The 15,416-nt window shown below is 35.3% G+C and overlaps 1 protein-coding gene across 50 annotated transcripts in view; it reads left to right on the forward strand.

The window, feature by feature from the left end:
- Window positions 1-15,416, forward strand: part of smoc1 (SPARC related modular calcium binding 1) — a 156,991-nt gene that overhangs the window by 134,560 nt on the left and 7,015 nt on the right. For 17 of the 50 annotated variants that reach the window (XM_021467094.3, XM_068214310.2, XM_073926862.1 and 14 more), the window contains one exon: window positions 1,561-1,611. In XM_021467094.3, coding sequence (XP_021322769.1) covers window positions 1,561-1,611 — 51 coding nt within the window. Of the gene's footprint in view, window positions 1-1,560; window positions 1,617-15,416 lie in introns of all 50 variants that reach the window. The other 33 variants (XM_068214308.2, XM_068214309.2, XM_073926861.1 and 30 more) reach the window with 2 other exon arrangements.

Consider the following 15,416-nt stretch of genomic DNA (forward strand, 5'->3'; position numbering starts at 1 on the left):
TTTGCAACATTAACTTAAAGACCCAAACAATTGTGTAAACGTAGCTTAGCATAGATCATTGAATCAGATTAGACCATTAGCATCTTGCTCAAAATATTAAAATAAAGTTTTTGATAGTTTTCCCATTTAAGCTTGAATTTACTATAGTTACATTTTGTACTAAGACTGACAGAAAATGAAAAGTTGCTATTTTTACAGGAACTACACTCTTTTATTTAAGTGTAATAATCAAGCAACTTTGCTGCCATACTATGTCTGCTGTAGGCATAATAATATGATGCAGCATAGTTACCTAATTACCTAGCTGGAGACTAATAATATGATTATAATATATCAATATATCATAATGTCATTTTTGTCTGCTGCATCCATGATACAGCAGCAAAGTTCATTAATTATTACTTCAGAATGAGAGATTTTTTAAGGGAGATGCTAATGGTCTAATCCGATTCAATGTTTTATGCTAAGCTAAGCTAAATGTGCTCCTGCCAGACTCGGAGAACAGATGAATGGAATCAAAATGAGTCAAATTCAACAGTTTTAAGATATTATTAGACAAAATGTGTGTATTATTAATTTCATAAGATTATAGAATGACATTTCTTGGGATCTCACAAATATGGGAACACATTTCTGTTAAAAAAAAAAAAAAAAAAAACATCCCATGGTACTTAATGACTTATATGACAAACAACAGATAAATGACTTTATATCTCAAAATGTGACTGCTGTCAAAAAATATTTTATTTTATATTATTTTTATTTTATTGAAGTGTGACAATATACCTGACAATTCTTGATAATAAATTTTTTAAAATCCTATTTTTATTTTATTTTATTTTATTATTTTATTTTATTTTATTGAAGTATTACATTATACAATTGAAGAAAACTTTTTTTAAATCTCACTTTTATTTTATTTTATTTTACTTTATTTTATTTTATTGAAATGTAACTTTATACCTTACAATTCTAGAAAAAAACTTTTTAAAATTTTTTACTTTTATTTATTTTATTTTATTTTATTTTATTGAAGTGTGACATTATATCTTACAATTCTAGATTTTTTTTAAATCTCACTTTTATTTTATTTTATTTTTAATTTTTTTAATTTAATTTTATTGAAGTGTGACATTATACCTTACAATCTAGAATCTTCTAGATTTTTTTTAATCTCACTTTTATTTTATTTTATTTTATTTTATTTCATTGAAGTGTGACATTATATCTTACAATTCTAGTTTTTTTGTAAATCTCACTTTTATTTTATTTTACTTTTAAATTTTTATATTTAATTTTATTGAAGTGTGACTTTATACCTTACAATCTAGAATCTTCTAGAATTTTTTTTAATCTCACTTTTATTTTATTTTATTTTATTTTATTTTATTTTATTTTATTGAACTGTGACATTATACCTTTCAATTCTAGAAAATCCTGCTAATGAAAAAATATTGAAAACATTGATAAAATAATCACATAACTGGTAAATCTTGTTACTCATATGCTTTTCTTATTATTAACTTGTCTTGTTTTTTTTTTGTTTTGTTTTTTTTGCAGGTAGCACTACAAGCAGCAGTCAAGGGACAAGGCAAGGGACAAATTTGTTCAGTAAGGTCTGACTAATTGCTTTTGCACTAACATTTGCCTCAGCAGCTGTATAAGAGCAGCAATAATGACATATTAACAATATGAATAGACAGCAAGCAACACAGTAAACGATCAAACCTTTTCCTTTTTACTATGGAGACGACATGAATGCTGCATCTGTATGGCCACCCACAACTGCGTCTGCATTTGTGTGTGAATGTACTCTTTGTGAGCTAGATTCAATAGATGATTACTTTAATCATAGTTTTTCATGGCAATCTTTGTGCTGTATGTCATTGAGTCCGAAGTGAACTATTCTCAGAGAATAATCAGGGACAATAAAAGAAGGGAAAAAAGAAAGTGACATCATTTCAGAGAGTCATTTGGTGGAAAGTGTGCATTCAACCACTACAGAGCTTAAAGAGCTAAAAACTCAATTATTTATTCTTTCCATAAGAAAATGCATAAGTGAGTCACACAAAATATAAGAAATTACAACATTTAACAAAAAGGGATGGGTAGCTAGATTGACTAGATTTAAAGGAAAATGTGTGTACATTTCATATTAAATTAGCCCCCCTTTGACCTTAATTTTTTTTTTTTTTATATATATATATTTCCCTAATGATGTTTAACAGAGCAAGGAAATGTTCACAGTATGTCTGATAATATTTTTTCTTCTGGCGAAGCTTTTATTTCTTTTATTTCGACTAGAATAAAAGCAGTTTTGAATTTTTTTTTTCCATTTTAAGGTCAAAATTATTAGCCGCTTTAAGGTAATTTTTTTAATAGTCTACGGAACAAACCATCATTATACAATAACTTGCCTAATTATTATTTATATATATATATATATATATATATATATATATATATATATATATATATATATATATATATATATATATATATGTATATATATATATATATATATATATATATATATATGTATATATATATATATATATATATATCTATATATATATATATATATATATGTATGTATGTATGTATGTATGTATGTATGTATGTATATGAGTAATTTCACGCGAGTAGCAGTGCAATATGGCGGTATATCAGCACTGGTGGGAGGTGTGCATTGGCACAAGGCCCCCTAGAAAAACTAGGGGGTCTGTAAAGAGGTTAATATGTATTAATTATATCGTAGTATAACCTTACTATTTTGTTGAAGTGCAGTAAGTGCACTATTCTGTGCTTCTGAATGACTGTTCTTGAATTTGTAATGTGTTGCGTCTGGTGCAAACAGCCAAATTGCTTTTCAATGCAAATCTCGTCACGCAGCATGTTGTTATGACACAGGGTTACAGTGTAATTTGCTCAACTAATGTTTACGTTTGTAATGTATATATAATTGCTAATTAATAACCTTATGTACAACTCTGAATCTACATCTTATTTAAGTGTCCGCTACTGTCCACCAGAGGTCATATTTTGGTCAAGTATATATTCTTTTAGAGTTTTCTTGACTGAATAAATCAAATACGTGGTTTTCCACCAAGGCAACCCGGGGTGCTGAAATAAAAACTGGAAATTGGCTAAACTGGAAATTGGCGGGTTAAAAGGGACCAAAACAAAGACATACATTCTGGCACGTTAAGCACATTTTCAAAGCAGAATATCTGACTTTAGCATTGTTTTTCAGATGAACAAGAATGTTCACTTAGCATGTTTTTTTTAAACATCTGCAACAATATTATGGTATTTGTATGCCTTAGAAGAGTCAACTCGCATACAGCACCTTTAAATATACACGTTTCAAATCACTTCACAGGAACTTTAAGGTCATGGAGGGCAGAAAAGCGTTTAATAAAATAGCAACCCAGGCTCATTCTAAAAACATAGTCCTATATACGTTTCTGGAGACCACGAAATACATCCCGGGAGGTATGTATTGTTGCAGTTTTTGTTGTTGTAAATCCAAGAGAGGCTGCTGTCTGCTTTTTATTATATCTCAAAGTTCTTTCGCGAGTGCCATTCGCGCCTGCTGTTCTTGCTTAAACCCACCAGAGGACACTGTTGACTGACTGTTTGACTGACTGAATGACTGACTGACCGACCAATCGACTGGCCCACCCTCCTCCTTCCCTAAACCCAACCAATTTTATCGATTGATTCGCCCGCCCACTTCCCTAAACCCAACCAACGATTTACAAATGCAATCCAGAAAAAAAAGAAACATTTTTACCATGTTTTCAGATTTTACCACATTCTCACCCTGTTATTTACTTCTTTATTTTATTTTTTGGATTCTGTTTTTGTCTTACCTGATTTCTGGAACCGCTCTTCCCCGGACACGAACCTTGTCGTCATGGTAAACTCGTCATGTACGTCGGCAGACTTGAGACGCAGAGAGGAGCTAACTGAACAAACTGGCTGCAATGAGAAAGCCCTCCACACGGAGGTTAGCGGTCAGCTATTGAGCGCAAAGTGAAACGGTATGGAACAAAATCAATGCCAAAAATATTAAAATAAAAATAGCACAAACTGAAAAAAAAATAATACATTGAATTAACAACTGCTTGAATTTTCATGACTTGTATTGCCAGGGTTTGTATTTTGGGGCCTAAAATTTAACACAGCTGTTTATTTAAGCTGTAAATATTTCAACTAAAAATATTTCAAACACATTTCCATACTTATAAATTCAATATTTCATATTCAATTTCCAGATTTCACCTAAGAAATATTCAGTGAAAAATACTTAATCTTCAGTTCATTTTATTTCAGTTCAAAAATTCGCTTCCACAAATTCAGTGGATCAAATTCAGCTCTCAAAATTTGACATTACTTCCGGGAACTGCAGGACAAGCAATATAGATTGCAGATTGAAATCTCCAGCTGCATTAATTTTTACTAGCAGGTGGACCAATTTAAGATTTTTATACAAGTCAATATGTGAGGAAAAAAGCTAATAACGGCACAAAAGTAGCATTTAATATTATCAATGTTGTATTTTAACAGCCGAATTTGATCCACTGAATTTTTGAACTGAAATAAAATGAACTGAAAACTGTCCTGAACATTATACATGAAATCTGGAAATTGAATATGAATTATTGTATTTTTAAGCATGAAAACGTCTTTGACATATTTTAATTGAACTATTCACAGCTTAAATAAACAGCTGTGTTAAACTTCAGGCCCTAAAAATACAAAACCCTGGCAATTCATGTCATTAAAATGCAGGCAGTTGTTAATTGCTTGCTACCATACTGAGATTTAATCTAAGTAATTTTAAACATATCAGAGATTCTCTGACATATGGGGCCTCTGGTATGTATTTAAATACTATGATTGTTCCACATTTGTTGTACTGTATAACAAGCTGGTCTCAGGCATGTTAATCATCTTTAACACCGTTGGAATCATTATACAAGAGAGCACTTTAAAATTCATGATAAAAAGCCTCGGTTGTACCATCACTGCAACATCTTAAAAAAAACATAGTCTCTTAAGTTTTGATAATATTATTAAATATTCCAGTATTTGTTTTGTTTTTAAAATTATTTACAATCTTTCTGCTCCATCGTTAACATTTTTTTAAAATTCCAAATCGCGATCTATAGTAAGAGGGGAATGTATTGTCCCTAGACGCAAGACCTCTTTTGGTCAATCCTCTTTTATTTATAAAGCCTCAAATCTATGGAATTCTCTCCCAACTGAAATAATCACATGTACAAATTACAAGATGTTCTCACGCCTGACTAGGAGGCGGTTTTTGTCAATCAAATTTGCACACACTGAGTGAGATGTTTTTGAGTTGTTAGTGTTTTAGTTTATATGTGATTGCGCCTAAATGTTTTAAACTGACTTTTTAGATGGATTTTATTGTTTTAATTTTAACCTGTCCGGGGACTGCAGGTGGAAATTAGCAATCCTGCTACAACCTGGCACAATGCATCTTATCTCTTTGAGGTTAATGTAATCTTTGTGCATTGTCCCTGTTAATTAAATAAATTAATTCATTCAATTCAATTAATTTTTTTTTTCAGCTTGTACTATTCGATAAGCTTTTTATTTTAATACTTTTGGCATTGATTTTGTTCCATAGAACGGCGTCATACCACCCCGTATTGTTCATTTTAAAAAAAGAAATGCAGCCATGCGTACCTCTGGCTACATAATTTGCAGTGTCCAGAAACATATATAGGCACTTGACGTTTTCAGAATGAGCCTGTGATGTAAAACACCCAATAACCTACAGTCAGTCAACTCAAACCATCATTTTTTACTATTAGTTGAGCATCTTGTGAGTTAAACAACTCAGGTATACATTTGATTTCATGTCATGCAGGTATACCTTTTACAACCAAACAGCTTATTATGCAGCCCACAACCCACCGGATCCTTCACTGATCGAGTTAAAACAACACTACATCCCACCATTAACTTCTACCACTCCATCACTGTCCAAAAGACTCGCTACTTATGTTACTTATTACAAGAAGACATCCCGTCTAATAGCTTTTGTTGGACAGAAGTTGTAGGTTTGGAGTTACTCGCTTCTCCTCTCACACACATCATTCGTTCTGCTTCATAGATAAGCAATGACAAGTGCATTAGTAGGACTGTAAAACGTTTCCAAGCTCATAAATTTAGTAGGAGAATATGATTTCCAAAACAACCACCAGGAGTCACGACCCCATGCTTTCCATTTTATATCACAAAAAAATATATATATGGCGCTGTCAGGACTTTGCTGTATATTACCGAGTTATGAGAAGGAAAGTGTGGTTTTATTAGTAATCCTGATGTGCTTCTCCATATCGGCCTCCTCTGGTTTGCGGTTTGCGAAAGTGGAACTTAAGGGGAGAAATTATTTATCTAAATACTATAATTCAGTGTGTGCAGACCCACCTGTTTCTCTTTGCTAAATTACAGCATGAGGCTGATTTCACTGGGCTCCTGTGTGTAGACGCTCCGAAGCCATGCGCGACTTTATAACCGGTTTGAATAAGACTTTGTGGCACCGTTTACTTCACATTTGATTAGTGGTAGACTTCAGTGATATTTTCTTTAGAGCCACAGAAAAGAAAAAAAGCACGCTTATTTGGAAGCACGACTGTTTATTTGAAATGATGGCAACTGTAATAGCTCTGAGACCGAGACTGTCTCACTTTTTTTAGCGAGACGCAGAGCAGAAAGCATAGACGCTCTGTCTCGTAGCATGATGACAAGTTGCTCCTTTGCGCTCACGCTTTGACTTTTGCCAGCCATAATGTTTTGCTGGTAGTTAGGTGTTTAGCGTTTGATGACAGGCTCGCTAGCCCACTAGCACAGTTTCTCGCCAGCTTGCTCTCCGACCAGTGGGATTCCCTTGTTATTAGTCGTGTAGCTGCTGTTTACCCTGGCTTGTGGCTTCTGGTAGCCTAGCAGAGACCCACTGAGGACCCAGCGAGGGTTGAGCTCATGTGTTTACCCTGGCGCTGCCCACTTCAGCCTAAAAACAGTGGCCGAGAGCGGGCAGAAAGTCAGGCCCAGTGGACCGTGACTAGCACTGCCAAGATAAACAGCTGCTTCGTTTGGAGAGTCGAGGGGGCTTCTCCTGCCCACAGTCAAAGAGTTTGCTTTTTGATACACCCCCCCTCCCATGTACACACTGGAGGGTTGATGAATTGGGCCAAGCTTTGCCTAAAAGAGTTTTATGTCTTGTCATTTAAGTGTACTGGAAGACAAATTGATTAGTCTGATGTAGTTACAGTAGAATTTGGGACAACGCGCTGCCAAAATATGTACAACACAATATGAGCCAACTGGCATTTCCTTCATCAGGCTGGAACTGTTTGACTGTGAATGTTTGATAAATGGTAACATTTATTAAGTCATAATACCAGTTACTGCAATGTAGACACTAAGATTGTGGCTTTAAAAATGCTGATAGTTCTATTTACTACAGTTCATATCCATATGGTATTACCCATGAGCATACACAAGGTTATATAAATACTTTGGTTTTCTAAGACAAATTAATTTACTGCACTGTAAAACCCAGTAAGTTAAGATAACTCCAACCATTAAAGGAAACAGATTGCAACAAACCATTTAAGTTCAAACACTTATCTATGAACTCATTTCGTTTGAGTTCACAAAGCAATTTGAGCACAGTAAAACCCAATAAATGAAGAGAACTTAAGCCAATTGAGTACTGTAAAACTCAATAAGTTAAGGTAACTCGAACCATTTGAGGAAACCGATTGCTACAAACTATTTGAGTTAAAAACTAATTTATATGAGTACTGTTAACTTACTCCATTTAAGTTGAAGTAATGAGGTATTTAATTAACTTATTACCTTCAACGCTAAGTTATACTGAAGTCTACTGCACTGTAAAACCCAGTAAGTTAAGGTAACTCAAACCATTTGAGGAAACCAATTGCAACAAACCATTTAAGTTCAAACATTTATCTATGAACTCATTTTGTTTGAGTTCACAAAGCAATTTGAGCACAGTAAAACCCAATAAATGAAGAGAACTTAAACCCATTGTGTACTGTAAAACTCAAAAAGTTAAGGCAACTCAAACCGTTTGAGGAAACCGATTGCTACAAACCAGTTCAGTTGAAACGCGTATCTGTGAACTTAATCCATTTGAGTACATGAAGCAATTTGAGCACAGTAAAACCCAATAAATGAAGAGAACTTAAGCCAACTGAGTACTGTAAAACTCAATAAGTTAAGGCAACTTAAACAGTTTGAGGAAACCGATTGCTACAAACTATTTGAGTTAAAAACTAATTTATATGAGTACTGTTAACTTACTCCATTTAAGTTGAAGTAATGAGGTATTTAATTAACTCATTACCTTGAACGCTGAGTTATACTGAAGTCTACTGCACTGTAAAACCCAGTAAATTAACCCCTTAGGGTTCCTGGAAAATTTGCTTAAATCCCCAAAAAAATGCATACCCAAAGTAAATTGCATGCTATTTTTGAACCATTTTAAGTTTATGCATGATTTTGGTCTTCTTTGAAAGGTGACACACTGAGGTTTATTCCTTAATAGTCAGAATCACTGTAAATTTTATTGATACTAAATGATTAAACTTAAGACACACTGAAAAATCAAAAAATCAAAATCCGTCTAAAATTTTTTTATCTTGATTAATGCCTGCAGAAGACTATAATTAGGAGGTAATAGGTTGAAAAGACAATTGGATCAAAGCTTGACGACTTAACAAACCAAATTTACTATTCTAATAACAGTACCTTAGAAAATTAGTGTTTAATACATATTTATCTAAATGAATGTATAGGCACTCCCAATAAAGGCCACTTGGAGACTCCAAGTTACCCTTTTTGATCATTGACACATAAAAGGCTGTAGTTTTTGAATGCTTTATTGTACAGTCACATTTTTGGGCTCTAATTAAAGGTTACACTTAGAGTTATTCTATCACTTATCCATATTCACTGTCAATGCTTGCGGACACATCGTAATTGAAGGACAATTAAATAACTTAAACTCATTATACAGTATATGCACGTCTATATGTGTAAACACAAATTGCATGTATATACACTCACATTTATGTTATAGAAAAATATTAACTGAAAAATTACAAACAGCAAAATTCAAGAGAAACAAACTATACAAAATCTTCTTCGACATTTGTAATTTTTTTCCAATTTCACATGAATTTAAATGTATTATTTTTCTATTTCTAAACCTGTTTGGTGACTACTCACTCAAACCAGTTAAGTTCAAACACTCATCTGTGAACCTTGAGCACATTTTGAGCAATTTGAGTACAGTAAAACGCAATACATGAAGATAACTCAAACCACTTGTGTACTGTCAAACTCAATAAGTTAAGGCAACTCAAACCATTTGAGCAAACTGATTGCTACAAACCATTTAAAGTCAGTTACTAGTCCCTATGAGTACTGTAAACTTACTGCATTTAAGTTGATGTAATGAGATTTATTACGTGATTACTGTAAGTGTTAATTGAGCATTAATGATGAACAGCTGCTGTTAACAAGCAGAATCACTGAGGAGAAACGCAAAACTACAGCTGACTTCAGTCACAGCCTTAATAGCAATAAAACAAATCTCTCAACATTTCAGCAGAGGGTTATTAGCAACTCCACAAACAGTATCAACAGCTTCACTTACTCTATAACTACAGTGACTTGCTTGAGTTTATCTTTATCAGATGTCTACTGAAATTCACTGAAAATAATAATTTTCTTAGACATCACCACTGATGTGAACAGTTTTTGCTTTTTTGGGCTCTTTGATGTCATTCCTTTGTTAGTTTTTCTTTGGCTTCTCTATGGCAAACGTAATAAAAAGATTATAAATATTTTAATTAATAATAAATAAAGAGTTCAGATGCAAAACCCTGTTAATCCGTCAGCCCTCTTTTCTTGTAAATGAGCATTTTCTACCAAGCTCCTCTGATTAGGTGTAGAAGCTTCATTGTATATGTAATGATAAGGTTATTAGCTAGTAAATAAAATAACTTTTTTTTTTTCAAAAATGTCACTTTAGACAAAGTAAATTTTCTTTTCGGTCAAATCAGCTAAATCCACATGTGCTTTTTTTTTTTTTTTTTTTTTTTTGCAAAAACCCCTTAATCCACCAATTGAGACAAGTGTAATTAGCTGAAAAAACACTAAAGATGCAATTAGAAATTATTTTACCAAACACAAACCACCTAAAATTAAAAACACGTATGTCTGTCAAGTAAGTGGCGGTTCATTCCGCTGTGATAAACCAGGGAAAAAGCAGAAGGAAAATGAATGAATGAAATCTGTCAATAAGTGCATTAATCAATAACATTAAAACTGACATTAATTATACCTTAACAATCTGTTGTCATTTCTGATATTTCGTTTTTAGATTTAATGTAAGTAGAGCGATGTAAACATTGTAAACATTGTAAACTAAGCTTGGTAGATTCAAATAATGTAGTTTAAAATTACTGTGAAACATCATCTGTGTATTGTCCATAAATGAAAAATCTTACCAGACGTATTATGAAGTAATGTATTTATATTATTTATATAATATATTTTATACATTGTATTTATCTTAATAAAAAACTTAAATTAGCAAATAAAACACAAGGTGAGCCTGATGGGCAAAAAGGGGATGCCTCTCAGACACTTTTAGAAGCTGTCCTTCATTCATTCTCACCATACTCAAGGTCTTGGTCTCTTGTTTATCCTTATAGCATCCACGTGGGATAAAAAAAACGGCATCTTAACGGCATCTGTCTTCCGTGAAACGCAGTTGCCGTTTCATGTATAGTAAATCAGATTTAATAAAAGTAGTGCCGATGCACAAAAAACCTTATGAATGCATGTTACCCTTCCGACTGTACAGTGTGTTTTGTTTTTTGTTACAGTTTTGAGGTTAAAGACATTTTTTTTTTGCCATTCGATGCCAGTCAGAAAGGCTCATGCAGTTTCGAAATCGAAAGCGGAATAAAGCAGTCTCCTCATAAAAGCTGGTGCATCAGCACACCGCTACATTAAAACCATATGACTCGATTTGCACCTTCTGATTGGTTCTCAGGATATATCGGCTTTTGCTGTCAAAGGCAAGTGGCATTTAGAGGCTAACTGAGTCTGGGATTTGGATGATTAGAAGTAAATCTATTTGTTGATGGTCTACTAAGTGACTAATGCATTCACTACAATGTCATTTGCTCATTTTTGGCGGAAACGGCATTTAGCGGCTTTTGCAAATGAACTCTTTAATACACTATTAAAAAATCCTGGTTGCCTTAAATTTTTAAGCTGAATCACATCAACCTTATGAGTCCATTGAACTTATATTATGTTATTCTGACTAAAAACAGCTTGTGTAACTTGTAAAATAAAGTAAGAACATGATTAACTTAGTTTAATAAGTTACAGTGAACTAAAACATAGGGCGTCACGGTGGCGCAGTGTGTTCCACGAACGCCTCACAGCAATAAGATCGCTGGTTTGAGCCCTGGCTGGGTCAGTTGGCATTTCTGTGTGGAGTTTGCACATTCTCCCTGTGTTCGTGTGGGTTTCCTTCGGGTGCTCCCGTTACCCCCACAGTCCAAAGACATGCGCTATAGGTGAATTGAATAAGCTAAATTGTCCGTAATATATGTGTATGAGTGTTTGCGAGTGTTGGGTTGCAGCTATGAATACTTATACTTAATACACACAGCGTAAGACAAACTATAGGATTGTGCAAGATATTGTGTAGAGGAGGTATTTGAATGTTCTTTAAAAATAAAGGTGACTTGATTTTTAAAAAAACACAACAACAGCCATCTATTGTACGCACACATTCTTTTCAGTCTATGTAACAAACCCGGTACTAAACTAATTATTAGCCTTTAATGCACGCCTGCGCTTTAATGCCTTTGTTAGAAATTAAGAGGGCTCTATAAATAATGGTGGGCCATGCTTCCAGGCTAATTGTTTAAGGAGTAGGCCTGATATCACAACATGGGACCCACCTGCTCTGCACATTTCTACCGATTCTACCAGTGCATTGCAACACTTATTTTGGTACTTCCTCTCATTAACACAATTTAAAGTGTTTGGCAGCATATTTAAAATAGCTCACATGCCACTGAACAGTTTCGAGTGGGGGGAACAGTTGCTTTTGGATGGACACAAAGTAGATGCCAGTCTTAAAAAAATAGGTTTAGAGCGCTGGAAAATATGCCAGTTTGTTTGCTTTCATTTTGACAGCAGACGTGAGACTCGGCTCTTGTTTCTGGCGTATTAAAAAGGCTTTGTGTGAGCGTGCCATTAGGCTTGTGATAAAAACATTTTCAGCATCTGGCTGGGAGAATGATGCAGACACACGGATTTGTTGCGTCTTAGTCATTTACGATAATTATGGATGACATCATGGTGATGTTTTCTATGGAGTATGTAAAAAAGGAGGCAGACTACTTGCTTATTTTGGGAAATTTGGTATGGCCTGGGAATGAATCGCTCTTTCTTTTTTGTCCATTTTTGTAGCCTTTTGGGTCCCACTTTATAAGTGTCCTTAACTACTATGTACTTACATAAAAAATAAATACAATGTACTTACTGTGTTTATGATGTATTTGAGAACACTTGTGGTGCTTTTGAGTTGAGATAGAGGTAGGGTTATGGACAGGTTTGGTGGCATGGGTAGGTTTAAGGGTAGGTTAAGGTGTAAGGGATGGTCAACAGTGTATTTACAAATGTAGTTACAAAAGTTAATCACAGATGTAATTACATACATGTATTTAATCAAGCATAAGTACACAGTAAATACATGTATTTACACAATAAGTACAAGAAACTATTAATTCCTATGTAAGTACATAGTAGTTAAGGACACTTAATATAAAGTAGGACCGCCTTTTGCTTACAGACCCACATCTAAGTTGTTTATTGTTTGTTCCGATTATATATGGAATGAAATCGCCGTCATAAATATTTAATGCGTAAATGAAATCCACATATCCGTAACTATAAAATTGTAAAGGAAAACAGAACATAGTCGTAAAATTACGAGTATGTTCCGTTTTTCTTTACGATTTTATAATTACGCATACATGGTACAATTCCAAAATCTGCGATTAGAACAGACACCGATGCAACATTTTCTTTGTCTGTTTGTGTATGACTTATGAATTTACGCTGTGTTTCCTCTAGGATTTTATTCCAGCTGTAGCGGCAGACACTGTTGGGCATTTTACACAGATCTACCACTACATGTGGCGTTATTTCATTGACAAATGTCATGGGTGCAGTATTCAATCGAGATCGCATTCATGTAATAGCCGACGAGCATGTCAATCTCTGCGTGAGCGCCGATTTCCTCTGTTCGTGCACAAAACCTCTTGCGCGCCATAAAATATACGCTGCTCAAGTGCAGATTTTTTTGCGCATATATGTATAAATAAAACACCCCCACCCCACTCCAGTCACATCAGTCTGTGCCAGTTTGTATCTACCTATAATATATATAAGATGCAGGCTGTAGCTAGGTAGGTGGCAGGCAGAGGCGGGAACAGCTTACCTTGGTTCTGGCCGGCGCGAGTTCCCTCCTAACACTTCCCACCCGTCACAGCATCTAACAAAGGGGCGGAGTGCGTGGTGACGTCACCGGCATCCCCGCCCCTTTGTTTACACGGCGGGCGGGGAATGCCAGTGACCGCTGTGTACGGATAGAATCAGCGGAGCGGGGAGCGCTCTCTCTCCCCGCTCCGCTGATTCTGTCAGTGTACAGCGGTCGGCGCGGGCCAAAAAATATTGCACTGAGGGCCGCAAATGGCCTGCGGGCCGCGAGTTTGAGACCCCTGCCTTAAAGGGTTAAACAGATTGCACAGCACTGCTACGGTCACAGAAGTTATTATTCACTTACATTTTCATACGTTTTCGGTGCGATTTTAACCCACTATTTATAAAAACGATCAAATATTTTGAATAAGAAGCTGTAATGTAGCCGTGGCGGGATGAATTTTGGTGTCCGCCACGGAAGAATGAATGTAGCGGAAAACATGCGATGGGTGTACTTTACAAACATGAAATATAGTTTCACCATGGACACGACAGCCTGCATTTGCTCCCATCTGTGCATCCATGAGCGTGCTGGCATTGTTATTGCATTGCTATGTTAAGGCAGCTGAAAAGGACCTTGCCATTAACCAACTAAAAGCTGGTCTTAAAGGGTCACGAAACACCAAAACACATTTTTTGAGCTGTTGACAGTCGTATATGTGTCCCACACTGCTAAAAACACTATTAGGACACCTATATTTCACTAAAAAGTGTAAATTGGTTGTTTTTGCGTTATTTCAAGCAAATTCGTACTTCCGGTTTGAAACGAATTTTTGAAGCTGCGTCACGGCCATGACATAATAGCGTGTATTCCAGCGTGCAGACTGGGCGTCTGTGCCAGAGTGAGTCTTATTACGTCTTACAGTGTGATGCATTAATGCATGAGTAAGGCTTGGTTCAAACCAATCAGCGCGCTCTATTGTGCAACTTCATTAATATTCATTACTGTCAGAGTGTAGATGGCAGAGACGCCACGTTGTGTTGGCAAAACAAGCGTGAAGTGTTGCTGCAGTTAAGTTTCGTTTTCATTTTCTCTCTGTGAGAGCTCAGACTCACGTGTGGATTACAGTGTACGCGACGCGCGACAACAATAATTTACGTGTCCAAGGAGGATTATTGTTTACCTGAGAGCTGTTCTCATCTGCAAACGATGAGAACCAGATTCGCTTTAGTCGCCTCTAAATAAAGACGCGGCTCTAGTTGCTGGTGATTGTCCTGCCTCTACAGATTTGGTAAGTGAGCGACCAGTGCTCTTTGTTTATTCAGTTCGTATTTTATTCGTATCAAACAAACTATTGCAACGAGTGTAAACAAGTTAGCACTAACAGTTACAACTTAACTATAACCTCGTGTTGGATTTAGTGACCGGAATAACACACGCGGCTTTCTGACGCTACCTGCCGTGTGCATCTAAGTTTCCGGGAAATGCTGAGTTTTTTTTTCTCTCATTCGCCGTGCGGTATCAAACATTGCATGAAAAATACACGCTTAGAGCAGTTCCTCCAATCAAATATCACGTTTATCGGGAGGGGCATGAATGAATTCTCTGAATGAAAGAGCCAAACTGCAGTTAAAGTCTACCATTTAATAATTTGGCAAAGAATTCGACTACAGATGTCCATGTAAACACAGTCACATTGTCCGCTGTTTTTGTGTTTTGACTCTGAAATTCAGCGCGCCCAAATAGACACTCCCACACCCTCCCACTTTAGTTCCTCCGACACTCCCCCCTAAACAGAGCTGGACACGCCCACTTTTCTGACTTTTTC

Source organism: Danio rerio, chromosome 17 (assembly GCF_049306965.1).
Source record: "Danio rerio strain Tuebingen ecotype United States chromosome 17, GRCz12tu, whole genome shotgun sequence".
NCBI lineage: Eukaryota > Metazoa > Chordata > Actinopteri > Cypriniformes > Danionidae > Danio > Danio rerio.